This window comes from Morone saxatilis, unplaced genomic scaffold (assembly GCF_004916995.1).
Source record: "Morone saxatilis isolate NCDOM2014 unplaced genomic scaffold, NCSU_SB_2.0 Contig2, whole genome shotgun sequence".
NCBI lineage: Eukaryota > Metazoa > Chordata > Actinopteri > Moronidae > Morone > Morone saxatilis.
Window position 1 is genome coordinate 8,023,357 of NW_023339762.1, and position 26,650 is coordinate 8,050,006.

The 26,650-nt window shown below is 39.0% G+C and overlaps 1 protein-coding gene across 1 annotated transcript in view; it reads right to left on the reverse strand.

Annotated features, from left to right (window-relative positions):
• Positions 1-26,650, reverse strand: part of LOC118330868 (transcription factor SOX-6-like) — a gene marked incomplete in the record, with an annotated part of 105,754 nt that overhangs the window by 43,368 nt on the left and 35,736 nt on the right. The window contains 3 exon segments of the mRNA XM_035665563.1: positions 3,282-3,371; positions 18,925-19,135; positions 22,157-22,376. Coding sequence (XP_035521456.1) covers positions 3,282-3,371; positions 18,925-19,135; positions 22,157-22,375 — 520 coding nt within the window.

Genomic DNA, 26,650 nt, shown 5'->3' on the forward strand with positions numbered 1-26,650 from the left:
TGTAGTCTGTGGGACTTGAACTGGCAACCCTCCGGTTCCCAAGCCAAGTCCCTACAGACTGAGCTACTGCCGCCCGTTGAATCATAGTGATAGAAGACTACCTGGCCATCTGCATGCCTGCTCCCCCCTGGCCTTCTTTTCGCCTGGATGAGCATGCGTGATGCAAAAGCTACAGTTCTCTCTGACCATCTGGATGTAGTTGAGTGAGGACTGCACCCAGGACATAATCAGATGCGCCAATTGTAACCACAGGAGGCAGCTCTGCGTTAAACAGGAAGAGTACAGGGCTTAACCGTTTCAAAGCTCCTCTTAGCCTCAGGCATCCATGTGAACATTTCAGATACATGGAGAATTGCTGGCAGGGGCTCAACAACTGCAGCATAGTCCAGTATTAACTAGGTGGAGGTGCCTGAGCAACGGCATTCACATGTAAGGTCCTTTTCTGGCACTGTAGGCCCCAAGAAGACAGTTCTTTTTTATGATGCTGCATTTTGTGAGGCTTTATTCCTCCACCCTAGCTTTGGGTATGGTCAGCAGTACCTCCAGTAGTAAGCGCTCCCTGATATGCGTTGAATTTGTCTTTTTAATGAGTCTTCTATAGCTTCAAACTTACATGTTGTAACCAGTAGCAAAGTGTCTACAGTCTCAATTAGGCCCTGTCTGAATTAGTAAAATTCAACTACATAGTTCAATTTCGATATAAAAAAACTAAGACATAATGTTGCTTTTGTCTTTGTTGCCTTTTCGTCTTGGTTTTCTTGAAAGACTTGAAAGAAGACTCTGAGCCCTGATATATAGTGGTGTTTTTTTGGTGTCTATGGTGATGTAGCTAGTTACATTTCAGGAGCAGCAGCTTTGTAGCAAGTGCAGACCACTACCAGGTCAAGATTGACAATTCATCTGATAAATTAAAAAGATGGACATACGATTTCAATATGTTGTGTTATATATTATTATACATCATATTTAAGTATAATAATACACATAATGATAGGGAAAGACAGTGGATCAGTAATTGAGTTTCACCTCATCTTCCCTCAAATTTTCTGAGGCACCCTGGCACACCCTGGCGGCCCCCACTTCTTTAAAAAACGAATTTTTCATGAGCTGATAAAGAAGGTAAATAACACCTACCATCTGTAAGATATAAAGAGATTCCTGCAGACAAAATGTAATTCAAATACTGAATGGCCTTGAGTGGAAAAGTAGAAAAAAGTGTGAAGCATCTTTTTTGGACAAAGGATATTGACTTATATTTCATATTAAGAGATATTCAGTGGAGTTTGAGAGACCGAGGTCAACAAAGTGAACTTAAGCTTATTCTGTTTCTCATTTCCCATTCACAGCATAACAGAACAAAAAGCTTTTTTCATATAATGGAAAATACACGGAAATATAACAGAAAAAGAAATAGGAAGTTGTAAAGGTATGTGAGGAGAGTGGTCTAGCACTTGACCTGGATTTATTTCAGATATCCCACTTTTCTCAGTGAAAACAAACAGTGATCCAAAATCAAACTATTCTACAAGTGGAAATTATTTACTTTTAAAGGAAAATGTGTCATATGAAGCAAATTTTCTACTTATTAGTTCAATAGCTTGCTAGTTTGACAAAACAGAAATTTTTTTCATTTCTATATTTATCTGGATACACTACACACACTAATCCAGACTTTGTTTTAATGAGTGATACTTTGCAAAAGGTGTTTAACTATGCATATGTGTGGTTACTGTGTATAAATAGTGTGTGTTCGTGTGTGTGTGCATGTGTAGATGGAGGTTGTCAGTACGAAGAGAGAGTCAGATCTCTGTCCTGGAGTGAAAGTCAATGTTGGTGCTGTTCTGCTGTAGAAGGCTCTCTGTCATCCCTTTTTTTCCACTTTCCACAGAGGAAATGCTTGCCATTTCAACGGGAGATGATCACAAACGGTTTCTCTCACTGAGAGGAGCTCGACTGCAGAGCCTTTAGCGACTAATGTTACGCCACACAAACAGAATTAGCTGTAGCTCCAGAGACTGAAAGCATTTCTCTAGTTTGATCAGTTTTGTTTTCTACCAGCATCCATCTGTTATTATCTGTTATTTCTCTTGTATTCTGCAGCTGTTAGTTGTTATTATCAAAGACAATGTTGTGATGCTTCAAAACTGGAGCAATTATCTTTCTCTGTTCATGATGAAGCTGGAACATTAGTTCTTACCAAGCAGTAAGGCAAGAGGGATATCAAACAGATATTGTTTTCTTGTTTCTATCTCTTACTAGCCAGTGAGAAGCACTTCCTGAGGCTCAATTTTTTATTCTATTAATTTTCACCAGAAAATATCTAGATTTATGAAAGGAGCTGATTATTTTAAACTCATCTTCATTAATCTTATGTCCTCATGCATCCACCACCCTAGGAACACAACATTCATAATACTTAAAACTACTAAAATATGTAAATACTATGAAAAGTAACGAGAAACACGGACAAAAAAAAAGGAGCTGCTAATTATGCACCAGATTTGCCTAAAGTTTTTTCTGTAGTTTTTGTGCTTTTTTAAAAAATACTTTAATGTTGGAAATAAATATAATGCTGAAGGATATTCTGGGCTGCACATTTATTATTGTATGTAAAGTATTTATCATGTAAATAATCCCTATTATGCCAATTACCTATACCTGAACTTAATCCTGTACTACTTCTGAACAAGCAAAATACACAATCACGAAGAGATTAAGACATATTACGAAAAATGGCAGCCTCTTTTTTTTCAAAGAATTCCCTCCCCACTTCTCCCACCTGTTGCAGCTGCTGAATGAGATTTTAACATAAGATCCCTCCACAATACTGGAGTTTTCTTTTTTGAATACCAGAGCACGTGGAGAATACTGGTTGCCTTGGTGCAATTTATAGCTTCATGAATACTATTTGTTGATAAAGATATTTGAGTATGTGCAGCCTCTTCCTTGACACAAAGCCTTTAATCAAAGTTAACAAGCAGTGAAGGCTGGTTTATATAGTACAGGTTATAATTGACCTGTACTGTGTAAACCAGCCTTCACTCCTTGTTCTACCAATCACTGTTTTGCTTTCATATGTAGAAAATGCTCAGCATCTTTCTTTCTTTCTTTCTTTCTTTCTTTCTTTCTCCTCAAACAGCCCACATACAGCATGTGTTGTTGTGCCATCTGTTGCAGAAGACTCACTGTTTGTGACTGTGAATGTAGATTTAGTTGTAGTTGTGCACGTGGACGCTGGCATTCATGTGGATGTTCTATCTCTGACCCGAGACTGCTCTTACCTTTGACCTCTCCCAGCAATTCGTTGGCATTCAGGCGGTCAACGCGCTCCTTCCAATCCTTAGAGAGGAGTCTCTCCATGCAAGTTGGCTCTACAAAAACACCGAAAGTAATAAACTTCACTTTTGATGTAATTTAACAGCATACCACAAAAACTCTCCATCGTTTGAGACAAAAACTATTCACATTTGTAAACAGTTTCAGAAAGTAATTTCTGGGTTGTATGTTCAAACATGATGCATATACAACCTGTAGAGAGAAAGCTGTTTGGTAAGTTAACTAAAGACATCTAAGGATATCGCCCATCAACTGTGGAATACAAACAAGTGGAGGATAAGTGGGCAGTAAAAAAGAAGAGACAGAGCAGAAAGGAAAAGAGAAAAAAAGAACCCATTCTTATGAATTGATACATTTCTAAAATTGAGGAACCATATCCTCCTTCTTTTTCTGAAAAAAAAAAAAAAAAAAATTGCAGCAGCCATCCAGCTGACCAAATGAGAATGTCTGCATTGTTCTGAGACGTGGTCTTATTTGTGGCTGTCCTCTTTCTTACAATGTGTCTCATAGCCTCAGGATAATAGACATCAGAGACACATGGTCTCATAAGATTCATAAGGTCTCATTTGTTCAATTGAAGTCCTGCTGTGAACTTTACTTAAACAATGGGAACTTTTCAATTCTTCACTCAGCGGATAGCAGAACAGAGATACAGATATCCTTGTGCATGACTTCTCCATGAAAGAAGGACAGAAATGCACAAAGTAAAGTATGCAGGTTGTCAGGTATCAGTGGTGGAATGTAACTAAGTACATTTACAGACGTACAGTTTTGAGGCACTGGTACTTTATACTATATTAACTTCACTCAAATTAGAAGATGTTGCAGTTTTAGCGCCACTACATTGCAAATTAGTATTTTACTCATAAAACATATGAGGTAAAAAAATGTATGCATCGATACAGATTAAACTATCCATCTGTTTATAAAGTGGTTAAAACCAGCACCACCTCAACCATTAACAATCATCAACTAAAAAAATAACACAGCTATTCCGCTATATTACATACTTTTACTTTACTTTAACATGACACAATTAATCTTCTTAAATATGAAATCTAAATGCTTCTTCCACCACTTTCAGGTAGGCAATACCTGTGAGTGTATCTGACTGTGAAACTGCTCTCTTGTATGCAATGCACATATTCACACACTCCTCCAACTGCCCGAGTTTGTGTGTATACTCGGGATTTCGTGCCAGTGGACAGGCCACAGATGGAGTCACAGTCATGCAGGGCCCCATGCTGAAGCCTCAGTCACCAAGGACGTCAAAAACATACACACACAAAGGAGACATTCTTGGGTGCTGTGTGGAAAACATGCCCCTGAGGGCTTGCCTGATTTAGAATGGTTAAGTCAGACAATAGCTCATTTGTGGTTCCTTTATCCTAACAAAAGGAGCTATAGGTATTCATAAGGGCACATGGCCTATTGTGAATGGCTTAATGTTTAGTTTGTGCGTATGGGCCCATTGTGTGGTCAAGACATGCAGTCCGCCGCCTGAGCACAACTTCCTCATTGAGTCCATTAAAGCCTTGCATGTTTACAGTGGGATTATGATTGTTGTAAATAAGCTAATGCAGCCGTACAGATCACATGGGATCAATGTAAACAAAAGGGGGGGACAATGGGAGCAAGGGAGGGAGTGGTGGTAGACAGCTATACAACAAAGAAAAACTAATAGGAATAAAAACTATAGGAATAAATGATGGTGGTTTCCCATATTTGGGAAAAAACAGCGGGTATTTCCAGAGAGATGGCCAACATTGCAGTAAAATAAGGTAATTAATACAATTTCCCCACCCTCAGGACAATGGAATCCACCCAATTTTTCATAGATTTATTGGACAAGCGGCTCCACTGGATATGTATTTGTGTACATTTGGTTCAATGGGTGATATTTACAGCCAGTAAAGGGGGAATGCTGGAGGATGGGGTCAGGATGAGAGCCTTTTTGTCTCATCACAAGACCTAAAGACGCCGATGTGTACTTGAGCAGCAGGCCTCATATAAAACAAAATTAGGGAGCGCAATTTATGGGAGCACTTAAGAGAGGAAAATACAACCTGTAACTCCAAGATACATCTGCATAAGTCAGCCGTGTGTGTACTCTGATGCACAATTTATACCCCCCATACAGATAAACAGATCAGACATGGAGACAGTAGGGGATGGGAGGGGTGAGGTGTAAGTGGGGAGGAGAAGGAGAAGAGAAGAAGAGAGGGATGAGTGAGGATGAGAGGGAGATGTTTTACCCTAGATGGCTCTCTATCTGTCCCCGAGACCGAGTCGGGGATCAAGTGCTGTTTAGATTGGAGGGTGGATAAAAATTCCTCGCTGTCCGAACACCGACTTCTTTATCAAGTGGAGGAGAAATGCGGAAGATGGATGGTTTAAAGAAGAGGAAAGAGAGGGAGGATGAATGGGGTGAGGAGAGAAGGAAGGGTAGATGAAAAGAAAAGAGGGTAGGTGAGTTGAGGAGCAAGATGATGAAGATGCTTGTTTCATCTTGGATAAGAGAGTACAGAGAGTTGTATGAGCTTGAATGGACGGAGAAGAGAAATAAAAAAAAGTGAGGAAGTAAGAGTAGAAAAAAAAATTATTAATATTATATAATAATTGGAATAAAATGAAGAGGAGAGCTAGAAAAAGCAAGGAGAAAATTAAAAAATTTATGTATAAATACTGATATGTGGTCTATATACTGTGACTATTTACTGTGACTATATACTGTGTGTTTTATTCATATCATTTAAAACGCCAAAAGTTGATTATTCCTTTTATTCTCCTTGGCAAAAAAACAGACAAACACTAGAATTATTGGACATTTGTAATTGGTTGTAAACCAGACGGTTTCAACACCAGCAGAGAAAGACAGGGAGGAGAGACGGAGAGACAGAATGTTCTGAGTGATAAAATGCAGCAAGGGCGATACAGAAGGAAGGTAAAGGAGATAAGAAGTGGATAAAGTGAGAGAGTTGTAGTAAATCAGCGCTGAGGCAGCCAGTGAGCTAGCGAGTGTTTAGGGTAAACACATTTTTATCACCTGTCCCCACGCCAACCTGCCAAGAGACAGTGTTTTGGGTGTTTTACACGAGCCACAGACAACTTATTCTGTGTGTTACTGTGCGTGTGTGTGTGTGGCAGGCAAGCGTCAACACTCCCAAACAGCCACTGCCAAAAACAACACAGTGTGCCACAGGCTTCCACTCAGACTGAGTCTCTTCCCTCTTTCTCTTTCTGTTTCCATGTGTTTAAAAGTTTCTCATGGAATGAATTTTTCAATAAAATGTCCTTAATAGAGCACAATGGCAGCATATTACTATTTCAGAATTTTCTTTATATGATATCTTGAGTGTTTCTCAACATAGAAACACAGGAGTCTACAGGATAGTGTAGGTAGTCTACTATAGCCTATAGATAAAGTATGTAGAAATCACAATTTTTCAACTACTTTGGAATGGCTGATGTCTCTAAATGCTACAACAACCATGATCAGTGGTAAATTCAAAATGCCTGATTGTCAAAATCATTCACAGAATCTCAAAGTGAACCTGTTTAAAATGATCAGGTTTCAACGCAAGTGTAATTTCTGCCTTCCACAAGCTGTGTGGTGAACAAAAATCATTTAAGCTAGGTGACTGAATGTTTTATAACAAGGTGTTTAGAAGGTGGAGTTAAAGAAATTTGTACTTGCAAGAGTTAAATGTTAAGATTGATAACATTTTGTACGCTAAATATGAAGCTAGAGCTAACATGTGATTAGCTTAGCATAAAGACTGGAAGCAGTGGTAACAGACTGGTTCTGGACAATATAAAATAAATGTTATATTTTTGTTGTTTAATGCATACGCAAACCAAAATTTAAAGAAGTTCGTTTTACGGGACGTTACATGCTGGAACTATTTCATGGCCAGTGACTTCCTGTGATTTCCTGGTTGGCTAGCAGCCTCGTGGTGACGAGGCTTGAGAAAATCATTGCAAACGTAAATCTTTAATTTATGATTATGATTTTCTTAAGCAGCTGTGCATTTTTTGCACTGATATTCAAGAGGAAAACTTTAATATCCATTCGAGCCTTGGAAGTGGTCCAACTGTCATCTAGTGCTGTCAATGCAAAATACAAACAGGACTTTTATTTCCAGAACTCTATAAATGCTTAAAATAATTCTGTTATGGCATAGACTAAAAGTTACTGTTGCTTGCGGTGGAAAAGCTTCTTTTCTTGGAGCATTTTTTTGAATCAGTAAACTTGGCTTGTTCAATCTCATTGAACACCATCTGAAAAATGTCAAGAAAATTGTACCTGAAATATCATGTTATTTTTTTATTAAGACAAGTCTCCATTGGGGTTGTACAGTCATTGGCTACATATTTTTCTGTCTTTGGCTTCAGGTGAAAGCGTTAAATCTTACCATAATTCAAATACACAAAAGAACAATAACAAATCTTGGGAGACACTTTCCACTTTTCTGACATGCGTTGGGTACATTCAGGAAGCTAGTCTATTTGCTTTATAAGAGCCTACTTAATTCACATTTTATATTTGATGACATTTCAAAAGTTGCCCTGTAATTCACTTGACATTTAGATGGAAACATAGCCTAGCGTCTCTTTCACTCACTTTCTCTCACACACACAATGTACTGTGCCAAAGCTAAGGAAATCTTGAGTCTGCAGTCAAACGCCAAGGTAAAGAGAGAAAAACATTAATCTGAAAAATTAGTTAATGTTAAAAATAACAAAGCCCAATGTTCTAGTGGGTGCCTGATGTTTGTGTAACACATCTACGACTGAAAAATCCATTTCGTGTCTTAACTTCACTACTGAAAGTGTGTAAATGGAAGCTGACAGCTACACTTTGCACTTCCAAATTTATGTCAGTGGTGTGACTTCAGCTGCAGACCCCACAGCATCAGAGAAAGAAAGAAAGAAAGACAACAGGATAGAAAGCAACTGACTACACAGGTCTAATATAAATAATACAGAAACAAAGACAGACACAAAGACAGTAAGAGGAGTAGAAAGACAGCAATATTAAAGAAAAATGGAAGAGAAAGCTGACAGACAGAAACAAATAAGAAGAAAGATACAGAGAGTGAAAGAGAGAAATAGAGCAAGAGAGGCACAGAGAGAGCAGCTGTCCTAACAGCTGGCCAGCAGGATTGATGTCTCAGTGAAATAAAACTCAACATATGTCCAAACATGAGGAGACAGGCCAGCCAGGAGGAGGAAAAAGATACACACAGACCAACACACACACACACACTGATATGAGAACACTGGTTCGCTCTGAAGCACTTGAATATACATGCACACCACACACACTGATTAAAGAATGCCAGTACACTGCTTTTGAGTTTATAACACACACACAGAGACTTTCAATGGCCTATCACTGCTTGCTCAGTACTGTAAAATCATTAAACTGCAGAGTGGTTAGCCTGGCTGCGTGTTAGCACGGTGTCCGTTTCACACACACTATTTTCATCTGTCAGATGACACCCAGACTCTCTTGTCGCAGAACACGGCCTGAGAAAGCAGCCGGCCCTCCCGGCTGAGGGGGGGTGGGTTTCTAAAGGGAAAGAAGCCCTGTGTAACCCTCTTTTCATACATCACCCCCTTTACACACTGTCTCACACATTCTTTTGCTTCTGCTGCCCGATATGCCCCAACAGAACAGGCCACCTGTAGGAGCCTCCTGTTAGCTTTGCGTGTACTGCAACTAATGTTAAACTGATGCTCTAATCCAGGTTGTTGGCAATAGATGCAAGAAAACATTTTTATAAATTAAGAATATGTTATAAAAAGTGATGAAAGGGGAGAGATAGAGTAACTTAACCGAAGGCCTGCAAGTTACAATTATTTTCATTTCCGATTAATCTGACAATTCATTTCTTACTGTATTAATTGGTTGGTCTATAAAATGCAAGAAAAATAGTGAAAACTTTAACAATTACATATTTCCAGAGCCAAAACCAACCAAATTAAATTGCATGTTTTGTCCAGTTAACAGTCCAAAACAATACAAATCAGCAAATATTCACACTGGAGAAACTGGAATTAGTGCATTGTTGTTTATCATTAAAAAGGGCAGTACTTAATTTTCATTTGTTGAATGGTCACTGATGGACCTGAGTCTCAGAGAGGTGTTTTCATCCAGGTTAATATATAATGTGTATAATTAAAATGTGTGTATAATGAATGTTAATTCCTCAGTTAATTTACTTAAATATCCATCTATAGTTTCATCACACACATACAGTTGTGTGTTCTGTTGTATGCTAGTTATGGATATACATTTACATGGCACATGACCTCAACTTTAACTGTAACCTTTGACCTTTAACATATACAGAAATGTATTAATGTATTTTACTTCACCTACAGCTGAGAGAATTAAGGCAAGCCCCAACTTTGCTTGGGTGGATTCCCACTGGGGCCACCCATGCAAAGTACTCCCTCCCAGTAAAGTGTAAACTTTATGTGATATAAAGTGGCTGTGCTGCCAAAGGCGCCGGGTCGAAACCCTGCAGCCCTAAATTAGACAAAGGATAGTGTTTCTACTGAAGGTGTGAGCTTAATGCTAGAAAAGCCCGGCTGCTGATCCCTGCTGTGCAGCCAGAGAGGTCAGGTCTGCCCTGCATTACAGCACTGATATCAACAACCACTGCACTGAATGTTAGGAAACCACATTTGTCCAACAAGGAAAGGCAACTCACTGTAGCCAGGAATTAAAGGTAAAAATCTCAGACTTTAAAAGGCCTGATGAGGGAGCTCTAACTAACTCAAGACAGGTATGGCAACACTTGAACAGATGATCTTATTACTGGCTGATTTCATTTCTCAACTATCACTTGTTTTAAGAAGGAATAAAAGCCCCAATATATTTTAGATAATTTCCAACTTCTCCACCTCGGCTCTTTGTGTAAAAGGTGAACAATTAAGCAAGAATGACTGATGAGCTATAAAAACTGTACTGACTGAACTGGTTTCAGTCTATGATGCAACAAGGTTACTTTGGATTTAATTGATTTAAAATGTAGGCAAAAGTAAAACACATATTCACTGGTTAATGGCACATTTTGGATGGTATGTTAAATATTTATTTAACAGAAATGGTCTTTTTATGAATAGAAATTACCTTCTTCTCAAAGAATAACATATTGTGTGTTTTTTAATACAAAGAGAATCCATTTTGTGAAATGTTTGTCTTGGATGGAGCAAAACTTTGTAGCAATGCAAAATCATTGGACTTGGAGACACTTGAATGGGTATCAAGATATTGGTGTACCTTGAGATTTTCTCCACGCTACATAGCTAAATCTCTACTTCTAGATAAAACAAAACAACTGGAACCTGAATACACTCACAGCCAGGGTGAAAAATTGCTTCTTTGTCTAATGCACGCTTCAAAAACAGCAGTTCAAGACCCAAGCTTCTGGTTCCACTTTAGGCAAGATATATGAAACCATACCCTACTTAGCACACACACAAACCGACACAGACATACACACATACATACAGCGCAATGTGTGGTTCAGACACAATAGAAGCGTTGTTTTGGGTCTGGCCCTCAGGGGAGCTGATGTGGGTGGACCCTATGCTTTAGGTCACAGAGGAGAGATTGCGGGGTCAAGGAGCCAAATATCAGCATGCGAGGCCGGTGGTGACTCTGGGCCGAGTCAACAACCATTCCAGAGCTGACCAAAGAGGAGAAAAGCAAAGTGCATCCAATATGGCCGCCTGAACCCCGATCCGTCCCCCTCTGCCCTACACCTCCACATCAGAAAAGTGGGCAGGATGAGATAGGAAATGCAATACACAGTAAGGCACTGTCATAATAACCACCTAATATACTTTTAGGACCGGCATATCCCTAAAATAGTTTTGCAAAGTCAGAAATTGTGCAGGCCAAAACAAAGAATCTGTTCAAACGGAAAAGTCAGAAACAAAAAACTGTGTGTCTCATAGTCAGCCTTCAAATGGGAAGAGATGATACAACCTTTTTTGCAGTTTCCCTGGTTTCAGACATTTTGTAGAAATTTTAATTTTCACCTTAATTAGTAGGTTTTCACACATCCAAATGTTCACCATATTTTACAGTGAAGCAGGGTGTACACTTCAGAGTATGCTTCCAGAACAAACTGCAAATATGTTTCCTTTATGCACCAGAGGCCTTCAGATTAATTTATAAAAGAAATACTATTTGATTTGCTAACGGTATTTGTTATTGTTGTTGTAATATTTTTGTTATTGTTATTGTAATATTTGTATTGCTATATTTTCAATTTTCAGAAAAATAGATAAGAAATAAATAAAATGTTTCCATCAAAACAAACAATAACTTTTCAGGAAAATTAATAAAAATCTCAAAAGATTATGTTGTAAACAAGTGAAAGTGTCTAACCAATTTTTGACCAAAAGTAAAAGTTAATAATGATGCAGTATATTCTACATCAAAGCTATGTGACGGCTCAATAGAGACAAACTGTTTTCACAGTTTGTATTTCAGCGGATTAAAGTCCACATTTTTGAAGAGCCGTGTCAAACATGCTCCACTCGCTTCAAACATGATCTATCTTGGCTTTGACATAGACAGTATCTTTTTTTTTCATTACAGTTATATTATGTTTGCCTTCGCCAGATGCTAAATTATCAGGTGAACAATTTGGCATTTCACTGAAATTCAAGCAAAAAAAAATCACATCTTAATTTGATTCTTTTGGATGATATTCAAAACTGTTCCGGCAAACCACATTGCATGCGCTCGTACCATATGCTGGCTGGCCTGCAGCCAAACTGAGCAGGAGAGGGCTACCAGGCGTATCCCACTGACTGTATTTGTAGTCAAGACCCAGTGGCTGCGGCTGATCATTAGTAAAGAGATCCCTATCAATTACAGAGGAAGAGATTGAAACCAACCACAAAAAGTCCGGAGGGAGTCGGCCTGTTGGCAGAGCCGAGAAGAGCAGCAGTGACCACCAAACACAGGGATGCACAAAAGTAGATTAAAAGTTCAAGATTTAGAGTTTCTATGCACACAGTGTTTGCCCCTAACATGTTAACTTGTGACAGTGTGTTATGCACCAGCATCCCAAATGCTAATCTACATGCACATACACACACACGTACACACACACACACACAGAGACAAAGCCTCTACCTGCACACAATCACAGCTCAAGCTGCCAATCCCATAGAGGAAGGCAAACATAGAGCTAAAGCCAAGACCTTGTTAATTAACCAATAAGCTTAACTCTAGGGGCCGACCCAACTCGCCTGTTAAGCTGTCATCACAACTACTTCCACCTGAATGTATGAATCCATACACCCTCACACATGTACAGGTCAGGCACACAGGGCTCACAGGGCTAGCTTAAGCTTCGATCATGCACTATTCATCTGCAGCTTAGGTAAAAAAGCCTACAGATGATTTAACCGTCAAACAATATTACTGACAGGCCTAGGCTAGCAGCTAAGTGGCTAATTGGAAAAAAGATCCCTTTGTTCCCCCGTAACAAAATTAATCTCCTGGCAATTATTTTTTTAGTTCAGGTAGAGCATCACTGAACCTTTGCAGCACAGGTGTTGATGCTGAATAAACAGAGGCACACTAGTTGAGGATGCACATTATTACACATCACTCCCAACCTGCCAACTAACTAGACTGCCTCCAGAGGCGGACATACTTTCCACGGTTTGAGTGATGGTAACAGCAGAGATGTTGAAACAGGCTTTCAGCAGTAAGACAGAACAAAGCAAAGCCTGGCAGAATGTCTCTATTGTCACAGAGGAGCAGGGTTAGAGGAAGGCTTGGCCTCGCTCTGACCTCCTCCTTCCAGCTGGGGAAGCCATTATATGGGTGATTGGTGCCCAACTCCGGCCTGGCCTCAACTCAAGACACAGTGCAGACTCCTCAAAACTGGACAACACAGGCTTAAACACACAGTTAAAGGACAAAGCTCATAAAACAGTAGCTGCACAAGAAGCTGCAAGAGGTCACAGTGTTGGTGTGGAGGATACATTCAGTCAACTGCAAACTGTTTCCCCTTACAGTAGTGATTATAGCTTGCATGTAGTTCACGGTGCAGTTTATTTGTTAAAGATAGTTGAGACAATATGGCTTTGACTCTGGTGTTAAAGCCCCGAAAGAACTTCCATGATCTGTTTTTCTCAATACATTGGCAACATTAACTGATTAAGTTTAACACTTAAATAACTCTAATAACTTAATCTGCCTCATCAGGACTGTGAAGGTGTGGTTTGATCAGATTTTAAAACGGACCGGCAACCTGACAAGCAAACAGTCCTACAATTGTGATCAGATTTTGATTAAAATATTGCTAGATTCTGATTCATAAAGGACTCTCTCCATCTTGCATCATAAAAAGTTGATCAAAAAAATATGTTTACAGGGACATTGGGAAGACAAAAAAGGAAAATGGCTTAGTGTTTTGCACCTAATTATGAGTTCAAGTTTCCGCAAAGAGGAATCAATTCGAGACAGTCATGATGACTTATGAAAAGAAAGTTGTGTTTGTTGGATCCCAGACATGCATCATCACGTTGTATAATGCCAGACTGGAAGTTGTGATGTTTCCCATTTCCATATTATGGGAGGGGCAGTTGGGGTAAATTCACAAATCTGAAACTCTATCATTGGTTGGGGATTTTATGAATACCTAGTAGAAACTTTGAGGTCACAGCAAAAGCTGCTGTTTTCTTTTAACAATTGTGTGTTTTGGGCATCTATAACAATTGTATGGAGTTTTAATGCAATGGATTGGATACATTATCTTAAAATTATATTGTGTACAAATCTCTTATACCAACACCTCTTCAGACTGATGGCTAAAAGTCAAATAGTGTCTGACTGACTGTCAACACTGTGTATGTTCAGTGATCATGAAAAGACATGAGCAATGTCCCATCAGATCTACGACTTGTATACCGTCTGTCCTCGTTACATTCAAGTCTACATGCTGTCATCTCAGACTAAGACAGCAGCAGATGTGTTGTTCTTATATCATCCATAACTTTTAGGAGAAAATATCTCTTAAGATTTAACTGTAGTCCAGTTTAAATACAGTCAAATTCATGAATTAGCCACACAGGTGTCCATTTTATAATCACTCTGCAGCAGTACAGTGTAGCGGTAATTGAGACCAATCTCATTTGCAAATGAAACGTGAATTGTACAGTAATTCATACAGGCTAGGGTGTAAGCAGGGATTAGAGTGATGTTAACTGTTTATTAGGCGCCAGAGCTGCTCTAGGCACATTAGATGGCTGACTAAGTTGGCATGAGGGTACCGTGCCCATGCCAGGGCCCATTAACAGTGGGTCGGCCCCTGGGAGGTACAACAATACAGATAATGATAATTCAGTCATCAAAACTGAGGTAGCTTGATTGCACAGTTCACTTGGTTTGATGTCCATTGGGCAGCATCCCAGAATGGTTTGGTTTGGCATTCAGATAAATGTGTCCACTCTTGACTGCTTTTTCCCTTTTTGTATTGAGGGCTCAAGGAGACAAGGTGAATTCAGATTAATGACTGCTAACGAGGCAGCTATCAATGTGAAGAGACGGGTCATTGTTTGGGTTATTTCTCAGTTTATTACAGGCTTTCATTTCCCATCCTCTCTATCTCTTATTTTTAGCTACAAAATGACAGAGGATGGAGGAGCGTTTCCATTCCACAGCATGTCTGGTGCCCACATTTTTTCTTCTGATGTTCCCTCATCCTGGCCTTGAACATTTTATTCAGTAACCAGCCAACCAGTTTAATAAAAGTGCTAAGTGCTCTAACAGTACACAGGAAGCCTTGTGTATGCAGTAAGCTTTTGTGTCTAAACCTTCACACAATGCAGGCGCAACCCAACATAAATGCAAAATGTTGGACCTTAACCCTCTTGGCTTTTATGCTGTGAAAGTCTAGGCAGAAAGGATGTATTTGCAGAAACCAGCTGTGTGGCAATACAGCTAGCTGACACAGTCTCAAAGAGAAAAAAAAATCTTCCACATTGCAAAGCGAGGCCATGTCAATTCATTAGAACTGTCACAGGCACTTAGGGCTCCTCTGAGTAGCTGACAGCTAACAGCGTGCCGACAGGGGGTGAACTCAGCGCGAAGGCTAACAACGACCTCATCCACACTTTAGCTCAGGGCTATAGCGCACAGAGGGGTCAGCCATGTTAGGCTAAGCGAGCGCTCAGTGGCTAATAGGCTCTGCTCCATTTGATCATACAGCCAATCTAACCTGGGAGAGCTCCGCTGACTGAACCCTTTTCAGCAGGAAGCAGACAGGGAGGCAAGGGGCAGCATTGTTCAGGCTTTTTCTTTTTTGCCATTTGAGTGCTGATGATCAAATCTAGTGCTTTAGATTCTTGTACTGTAAAAGGGTTCTGAACAAAACCATATTAACAATCAGTCTAAGCGAACATATACTATTGATTCAGAAAAAGAATAACCGTTGGAGCTTTCTGCTGTGAAACGTTTAAAATACAAAACGATCTCTTGTCTGCGCCACACCAGGAATCAGTATATATAAGCCGATTTACCAGGATGGCCTAACACTCCTGTCTGCATTACATTCCTTTAACAAAACAAAACATTTCACAGCTAATGAATTTGGAATGCTTTGCCTTTACCAGTAACCCACAACAATGCTTTGAATCAGGATGTGAGCAAGGTTGCCTGTTGAAGAGGGATTCCAAAAATGTGCCAAAAGTGATTTCAAAGGTTGTTAAAGAAATTCTTCTAAAATACTGAGAGTTGCTAGTTCTCTGAAGAATTACAGACTCGATGTGATGAATCAAATTGAGAGAAGACCTCAACATGGTTGTTCTCTGAAAGGAGTCAGAGTGCCTTTCCTTATATACCATCAGGTGCAGTAAACAAAGGAATAGTTGTTGACCTCCTGACGACGTTGATTCAATCAGTCATTCAATCAGGTGTTATTCATACCTTGGGCCTTCCTCAGTACATTGTCCTTCATGTTGGCTCTCAGTTGACTACCTCACAATTAAACACAGAGATTCACTTAGTAATTCCCATATCAATACATTGATTATTAAATCTAAACTGATCGTTTCCCTCAAGGTTCCTAAAGCTGAAGGATAGAAACAGAAAGGGAAAATGAAACAGCAATCCCATCATCATACAGTAAGAGTTATAATGACTAAAGAAACATTATTCCAACAAATTAACAAATAAGAAATAGAAAAAGAGGGTGGAGATTTATCGCTCAACAGTTTTGAATATAACTGTTTGCCACTGAAGGAGACCTCACTTAATGAAGCATTCAGCCTCGGCCATCTATTGATCAACTCCTCTCATTTTAACTAAACTCATTAGGAGAAAAAAGCAGAGGTACTTGTAACTATATGTAGGGTTACATTAGACTTTATATTAACTGCATTACTGCAGCAGTGCATGTAAAACATTTTCACAATGCATCTTCAAGGACCATAGCAATTCACATGAATGTTTACAAGGCCCGGGGACAGAGCTATTATTCATGCTAACAGTGTATGATTGAGTGTGCCTGGTTATATTGCACATGTTTATCTCATTTGTTTTTCTCTTAGCTAAGTGTTTGCAGCATGATCAATGCCACTAGTCCTTGGGGATAGCTAATTAGGAAAGGAAGAGCCAAAGTCAATGGGAAGCTACTATTTCCCCCCCCCCCAAATAATTGGAAAAATGTCATTTTTATGCATCATTGGCTGAGATATTTCAGTCTGTATTTACAGTTATTTCAGATACTAGACAAATGCCAATGAAAAGTGTATACATCTTTTTCAAATTATTTTAATTTATTATTTTATTACCCTGTTTACAGTTTACAGTGCTGTTTTTTATTTTGAAGTTATAATCTGTATCCCAAATCATAAATGAGGGAACCTCATATTCAACATGATGCACTGAAGAAGAAGAATCAGGGCTTTTCATCCTTTATCATAATATTCTCAGTGACTTTACATACATTGAAGCACAGGGAGACATATCAGACTCGAACCCATTGTTAGTGCAGCAAGGACTTAGCCTTGGTATATGTGGCTCCAGCTCTACCAGGTAAGCTAGCAGGGCGCACCCAATGAATACATCTGAATACATCATGCATCCTTAATTTCTGCTACACAGTCAATGTTAAGTTGTAAATAGATTATTTCTGTGCTATTAAAACATCAAAATGACTTACATTCCTATGGAATACTGTGTTTCCATAGAAAAGAAAACAACAAGAGAGAAAGAGATGGTAAATTAATGTATATACATACTCTAAAAGCAGCCAAGAATCACATGATTGCAAAGGATATCAAGAAACATTTTGTTGGCCATCTTTGTTTAGAATACGAAGTGCAGTTAACTTGCTTGTCGATTTAAAAAGCATGAAATATCCCCATGTCCAATAAGAGACATGTTCAAAATGAAAAAACGAGAAATCCTGAGAAATCGAAATGCAGTTTCATATGTACTATGATGGATTATTTCTAGTCTCTTTAGTATTTAACGCTGCAGCAAAAAAAACAGTTTGATAGGAAAGGAGAAACCTACACATGTGATGGAAAAACAGTGAAAAGAAGACACACACTTAAAGGTGTCCCCCAGCACTTCCTTCCACTCATGTCCCCTTTGATTTGACAGGAAGATGTCACAACACTTTTGAACACACTCACAGACACACACACATACACACACACACACACAAGTTTTTCTTTTCAAACCAGTTTCCATATTGTAGATAAGAGGCAAAGCTACCTATCTTTCAACTAAAGACACTGTGTACTGTACTGCGCCTCTGGCTATCCCATTCTGGCCCACTTTACTGTATCAATAACAAAGTAAAACCTTTAAATGAGAGAGATCAAGCGCTCCTCTGATATCATCATGATTACTATGTGCACATAACAGTAAAGAGGGGTGTTAGATGGTTTTAGATCTGGCTTGCTGTGGGGTGGAAAGGGGCAAGCTGAGGCATGCTGGGAGACTCCAGCGCTTTCCTGTGTTAGTGGTGTAGATCAGAGGAGTAGAGGAGAAAGGGAAACCAGTGTTTTCACTGATTGATATTGTGATCTAACAAGCAAGGGATCTGTCAGTTGTAATTTTAGATGTTCAAAGATCCTCTGGAAAGGATGTGTTAAAAAAGGGAAAACAAAATACAGGTAAGGCTGTTCTCGCTTTATGAGAGAGTGAAGAGTAAATGAGCAACAACAGCATCCTGTCTTTCAAATATGAGGGAATAAACCCTGATCTAAAACAGTTTGAAAAGCCCTTCGGTCCCTTTCTATCCAGAGTAAACTGTCACTGTTACAGATCAACAATTTATCAAATCCATATAAGATAATACAATTCATTCTCTCCGAGACCTTTAAATAATGCCACAAATGCATTGCAATTCAAACAAGTCTGTTTTTCTTAGATCCTGTTAAGTTCATATTTTAGTACACAAGATTTTCCCATGACAGCAGCCAAATGCTTCAGTGATGTTGCTAAATGGAAGAATGGCCATATTTTGCAGCCTCCAGGTCTGAAGTGTTGTGAAACTGTCTAAGTATGTGCTCATTAAGACTTTTGCCTACCATCCTGTTCTGTCTTGGTCAGCTCCACGAGTTTCTTCTGTTTCAGTGTGTCCACCACATCTGCAAGGCTTCCTTTGCGTCGCTCCGGCGTCCCGAAGGCAAGAGCATTCATTGGCTCCCCGCGATCCCTGGAAAACTCCTCTGGCTTGGGTGGAGAGGTAGAGTTAGTACGGTAGGAGTAGACTGAGCATCCTTTACTGCTTTCATTATCCTGGGAGGAGACAGAAAATAAAGAGAACAAAGGTTAGAATTCTGGAAAATAACAGCACCGATGCAGGTTTGATTTTTGTATGGGATCGCTAAATTATGCTCACCTACTAATTTTTTATTTGATTTTGATGAAGCTGATGCTTGCTTTCTGGTGCTTTACCTTGGTATGGGTTGGAAGGCGTGACACTTGGAGAGGTCAATGTTAGGATCGTATTTTACCTACAACTTTATCTACAACTGACAGAATCTGATAATTACTGTAGTTGATCTATCTGTCATCGGGAGCTCTGTGGTGTCCCATCACATCTCTTTAAATTGGTTAGGTCTACTCTTTCATCTATTATTCTACTATTACACATACAAGTCAGTGTCTGTTGCAATTGAAGTTTTTTCAAAATAAGGAGTGGGGCCCACAAATTGTCAAAAAGTAATTTCACATCTCTCCCCTCATTTCCTGTCAATGCTCTCTGTCAACTTTCTAATAAAGGTATAAAATGCCTAATCACAAACTATCTCAAATCACAAATTTCTAATCTGCAATTAGTAATTAAATTCTGTCATTAATAATATCAAAAACTGTACAGCTCTGATTAGTTTTAATATTTTATTTATTGTCTTATTATAAGAATTATGGAATCGCAGTCCAGGGAAAAAGTTTTACCGGGCACAAATTCCCATAAATTAACCAAAAACCACTACTGTTCAAAGTCTGGAATCACCTGCCATAAAAGCTTGATTCGTACAGTCAGATGGCTGAGAGGACTACTCTATATTTTTGAATTTAATCATGTTTTTAGGTTGTTGAAAGTCCGCTTTACAAATAGATGTTATTCTGCATGCAAAAATAGCTTGGACAATGTTGTGATGATGATGCTTACGACAGTATTCCACGTGCGTCAGGCAACACTGTGGGTGCATCGTTGAAATGGAAGTTTTATTCTTTTAAATGTAAATAGTGCATTTAGATGCTGACTTGTACTGTTGTTTTTATCTATGTTAAGATAGCCACTACTTAAGGAAAGAAGAAAAACTTCACTATAACCACTACATAAACTTATGAACGGTAGTGAACATGTTGGCACAGTTATTACCACCTTGGTCCATGCTCTACATTTATAAACAGTTGTCTATACTAGTAGAAGTAACTACATTGATATGAATCCAGAGTGGCTAACTGATGTATGCCTAGACATACATTAGGCCTAGAAATAACTAGAAATAACATTCAAGTGAGACATTTTTCTTCCTTACAATTAAGAATAACAATGAAGCTAACACAAAGCTGGTGACTTAAAACTTGTTGATAATACATAATACATATCTAATAGGCTTTCCTATTTTGTGCTGCGTGACGAAAGTGTTTTCTATCCCACTGCTGTTTGCTCTGCTGAGTTATGAGATAAGCAAGAGGCACAAGGAGTCTATATTTACCAAGAAGATAAGCCCTTCAAGACGACCACATTGTCCCACACAACAGACACTTTAGCACAGGTGTTCTAACACCGGGGCTATTTCTGGATGCTTTCTCCTGCCCTTACAGAGTGGGGGGATCTCCAAGAACTTTAGGAGGCTTATGTTTCAAAGACAAGGGGCTTTGGCTAACAGCGGGATCTTAAGACGCCCTTGAAATGGCTCCAGGAGGCCCTGTTGTGCACTTTGTCTTTAAGCGGAAGATGCCTCTGTAATGAGGATTAGGAGATAGTGTGTCACTTGTGGATTGTTGAGGTGTGTTTTTTCAGGTCCGTAACGCTGCTCAGGAGTTATACAAGCAGTGTAGTGAAGGCAGGAAGGCCTGAGTTCAGATTATATTATATACCAAAAGGTCACACATTTAGTCTCTGCAGCAGACAATGAGAGCCCATGACTCTTTGCAAGCTGTCCTTGAGCAAGGCACTGAACTCTGATCTGGATACTTACTAAATGTCACTCTGGATACAAAGGCATTATGCATGAATGTAATATTTCACTGAGCATATCAAAAGCTTTGGTCAGCTTATAAAAACCTTCACTTATTCGCCAATGAAGTCTAAACTTGTCCCACAATTATTTTTTTTTGTCCCTCACTGGTGGAGTCTGGTGGCAAGATGTAGAGTAGCAAGGTCACCTTTTCTATCCTCACCATGTCCGTCGTCCATATTAGTGTTTCGTTTATACAATGCTATTTTGTGTGGTGTCACCACTTTACCCTTTTACCAACTATCTAGAAGTGATATTTGCTGTTTTAATTAGCAAATTAAGATGCTTGAAGAAGGCCTGCTTCAAGTATTCAAGAATATTTGACCTTGATGTCATTTTAAACCATGACAATGATGCAAGTAAAGGCACATTTTCAAATAATTGAATTAATATAATGCTTTTAAAGTTAACAGAATGGTTAAATATAATTGGGTTATAATGTCAAAATTAACTAAAGAAAATATAATTATGTTTTAGTCAAATCAGACAATCCTAAATTCAAATTCTTTTAAAAATGAATAGGACTTTTGTCTTGGAAATGTCTTGGACTCTGCCACAACAACATTACCTGATACCTGAGGAAACTTTATTCTCAAAACTTTCCACTTTCCTCAGAGGCTAAAGTCAAACACGCCTCTTCCATTAGGGACCAACAGAACCTGAAGCCAAGTAACTAACACCACAACACACACACATACACACATAAAAAAAAGCTTGTGGAGATGAGAAGAACCATCTCTAGAGGAGAACCCTCCCATGGCTGCCTACAGCACTGCCCGCAGCACACAGACCACAGAAGACTACTGGCGTGTGGGTGTGTGTATGAATATACATGCTTTCAAATGTATGTATGTTCAATTGTGCACAATCATCATTATGCATGAGAATTTGCATACCCTGTGTACTCCTGCATGTTTTTCATGAGTGTTTTATGAGTCGTGTGTCCTGAGTGTGTACACTGTGTACACACACTAACCACATTTATTTTATAGAGTTGAGTTATAGCAACATATCTCAAGATAAGATATGGTCAATTTCTCAGCTCTGTGCGTAATTCACATCTCACCATTGCAGCAGGCACCATGTTCTCCCACTCAGCATCCGTCAGCTTCTCTCTGATTGGCTGCAGCTCATCCGGGTGGGGTTGGTCATGCGAAGAGGGAGACTGTGCCTCCTTTGGGCCCTCCCGCTTGTCGTTGGCCCAGGCCGCATTGTCCTGACCCATCACTTCCTCTTCCTCAGACGGTGGGTGAAAGGGAGGTGTTTCTCGCATGGAAGACATCATTCTGTGAAAGAAAAGAGGGAAATGTTTTAATTTTGTGGCCACAGTTTGTACCGGAGAAATATGATATGGCATTTTAGGTTAGTTTGAGGAGGAGAGGAGAGGAGAGGAGAGGAGAGGAAAGGACTTCCAACACATTCTTCTCAACCATGATACAGGAAAGATCAAATGAGCCATGAACGGCTGAAGGTCTAAACTTGTGCTGCTGATCTCTCAATGATAAAAAGTGAGAGATATTGATCACCATTGAGACTGTAACCAAAACCTCCCTGGAAGCATTGGTGAAGATGCTGTGGAACATTGCAAACACTGAAATGTGAAAAATAAGAACATTTTTCATTGTCTTTAATTCTTAAGGGAAATATACACATTTACCCAACTTAATATTTTAGTACTTGTTATTAATTTATTATATCTGTTGTAACATGTGTTAGTGCTTTACTTTATGAATTCTGATCCAAATATGTGCATCATATCTAGAAAACTCTAAATCAGCCATAATACCATCAAAAAATGTAGGGTTCTCTTTTGAGCATGTTGAAGGACACTTTTATTCTGAGCAACTAATGACTGCAACATATTCATGCTGAATGTTCCTCACACATGCACATTAAGCACATATTGCCACAGGGATAATCTATTAATCTATTAACCAGCATCAAGGCCTCTCATCACCTCAGAGCTGTTAAGAAAGCAGACGCTGTGCTACTGAGTTTCAGTGGAAAATGTTCTCTTTTTTCTAATGTTAGCGTCAACCTGGGAGAGTCATTAGGCTAATACATCATTTACTGTAATGACTTCCCTTCGTTATGAGGACTTTCACTGACCACATTTATTCCCTTAACCCTCCTCTGTTGTAGCCTAGGCTCAGCCCTAAATTTGTATTTTAAATCTAAACACAGGCCCACTTTAAAGGATTTCCCACATCTTTCTGTCATTATATAGTTAATTGGTCCTTGTAAGTAATAACACAAGTACACAAACACATACGCACACACACATACACACACACAATTCCATAGAAACAAATACACACCCACACAAAATTGCTATGAGATAACAATGCAAATTTCAGCAGATGTCAGAGTGTTATGTTTTTGCTCTGAATTCTGAAAAAACATCCCCTTCCACTTCACACACCAGTCACCCATGAGCACACACATACACAACTTTTGTGAAGTAAAACAGATTGCTACTTCAGTGTTAGCACTCAGTAAATCACAGCAGCCTGTCCATCTCTGAAATATGTAGCCTCCTGGGTGCCCTTGAATGTAAATCTGACCGTCAGTCAAATGTCTGAAGGGAAGCATGGTTGTGGAGTGCATGTGTGGGAAGGCAGCAAGGGGTGAAAATACTAAATTTACAGAAGCAGTTGATAAAGAATGAGGTGACAGACTGAATCCAAATGTAAATTGAGAGAAAAAAGATGAATAGATGGAGAAAATTGAGAAAGTGGAGAAAACTCACTCATATAAAATAGCTAATTTCCATGTAGGTTTGAATGTTGTAAAGTGATTCTGAGGGTCATGATGTTCTGTGAATGTCTACCTGTGTTAGAATGCAGCTTCCAGTGACTACGTTATGCAGGTAACATCAGTGGACGGCTGGGTAGTGTCATGACATGAAAACTGATACTCACTCAACTCTGACCTGAAGATGTTGTTGAACTATTAATAGTACCTCATCGTAATTCACCTTGGAAACCAAACGCAAGTCTAATTTACTCAAATTTTGAAAATAAATTGCAGCCTTTTCCATTTTCATTCATGCTCAAGTTCAACTTTTTTTTCTCTCTATAAACGTCAGTTTTACCAAGTAAAGGGTTACTGTGACTCTGACCTTTGCCTGCTGTTCCCAAAGTTGATAATAAGGTAACTGAAGATTATGCACTGTAAATTTGCCACGATCAGAGCAAAAGCTAAATACATGAAGCTGCTACAATGAAAATGTTAATATTGGTACAAGTTCTGAAACACTGCACGATACCTGTCCGATACCAAGCATCAGACAGACAAAGATAGCAACTAACTGGTGAAGAACGTGGAACATTTAGCAGCTTAAGAGCCATTTAATTCTTTCAGGGGTTGGTGCTCAACAAAAAGTTGAGTTTGAAGGTTCAGAATTCAAGTCAAATGCTAAAGGAGAATATCTTTGCATATCTGAACTAATCCTAGGGATGAATACAACAAAATAAAGGCATGCTTATCTCTGACATTATGGCTTAAGAGGTATTTAGCAAAGGCGATAGTAACTAGACTGTACAGTACTGAAATGTGGAGTTTCCCATGTTGTTGAGCAATTACTGAATAATAACTTCCATGTAGATACAGCTCTGTGTTAAACAAAGCTTTGGTAATTGTATGCTTTTTCTGCTTGACTGATATTTAAATTTTTTATAAATGAAAGCTCTATTTTGTGGTACCTGAGAGACCTCTGCCAGTATTGGGAAGGATACCAAATGGTTACAATCACTTCACCTAGGGTCTTGGTGACATCTAAGGTTGACTTTGCAATAGTTTAAGCATGTTTTGTTTTAGAGCTTTATTGGTAGTTTATTTATTTATTTTTACAACTTGCCATCGGTGCCATGCTCCATCCATAGCCTGAGTTCACTGATTGCAGTGGCAACAGCTGTTGCCAAGGTTTCAGTTTCTCCAGACCTTCGTTGTTTTACACAGCGCTATGAGTACATGAGATTATAAGACCCCAGACAACCAACAAACAGCAAATCACTAATCCATGATCAACTCCTGCAATCCACACTGGAGCGATGAGAGAGTGATGGGGAGCCGGGGGGGAGAAGGCAAAGGAAAACCTATATTTAGCTGACAATATTGCTGTTGCTGTGTTTATGGGGGTGCTTAAGACTTAGTTTCTTGGAACTGGTGTCTCATATGGCCAGGAATGCCCAGCCTCATAACTTGGTGCCACTGATATGGTTTCATCGTGCAATAGTTGGGGGTTTGTTGGTAAGCATGCCACAAGGCCCTTTGTGATTGGAGGGGCAGGAAAACAGTGTACTTAATGCACTCGTCATCAGGCAAGAATCAAATTACTAGGGTTTAGATGACTCTATTGTTTAACTAACATGTTAAATGTTAAGCTTGACCAATTCGTAATTCTGTGGACTGAGTTTAGGAGCTATGGTAGTTTTTTGGTCACATGACTTGTTAAGGTTAGGATGAGAGGTGAGGATTTGTTTTCAATAAAGCAAACACATACTTTTTGCTACTTAAATTGCGTTATTTGTTGCTACACCTTAAATACGTTTTTCTGAGTTAATGAAAATGATGCTAATGATTTGGGAACATACATAACATAAACATTTTTTTTCAACATCAGATGATGCCAGAAGACTGATTCCAGAGTGTAAAATGAAAAACACCTTAAACAGCTCCATTCACTATAAAACAGTGTCAGAATAAAGAACCAAACATCAGGTATAACCATAATGGGTTGTAATAAAGGAGGAACTCCCATCCAACCCATTTATTTGTTGCCAACAGCCTGCAACTGCTGTCAGGACATGAAGAAAAACAGAGAGATACTGTGCTATACTTTTGGGATGTCAGCCATCACTAAAATCGGACATCACTACTTTTGCAGAAAAACATTATCACTGCAGATTTTTTCCAAATCAGATTGGAAGTTTAAACAGTTTTTTATGTTTAAACAAGGTTCCCTTTGAATCTGTTAAATCACTGCACTAAAAAAAGATGCATGAGCATTATAAGAAAATAAGCATGTATTTGTTCCTTTAATTTCTGAAAAAATTGAAAACATTTTGGAGATGTGGGTTTTTCGTCTGACCACAGCACTTACGCCTGGCAATATCAGGCCCTTCCCTACTGAGACATAGGAAGAAATTGAGTGATTAAGGCTGAAGGAGTAACCTTCTCCCAACGAGACCAACAAAAGAATGAGTTTGCCTACATGCGTCACTCTCAGGAAACAGTAATATGATGATAATGGTACACTGATAGCTGAAAAAGAAATTCATACATCATTCACACACATTGCCTTGAGACTCTCCAAAAGCCTTTTTATATTGTCAGACCTATTTAAAAAAAAACATCAACTCCTCTGAAAGCAGTTCCCCTGTACAAGATATTTCTTGGAAAGTGACAGTGGTGAGATTGCCTGTTTTAAACCTAAACAGAGCATGCACTGTTCAGTAAATAGTATACCTAATGTAATTGATGTACAGTTAAGGTATGCCCAGCAATGTTACTTACTGTTTTCTTTGGGCATTTTGGTTTAAGTCCCCCCCCCCCCTTT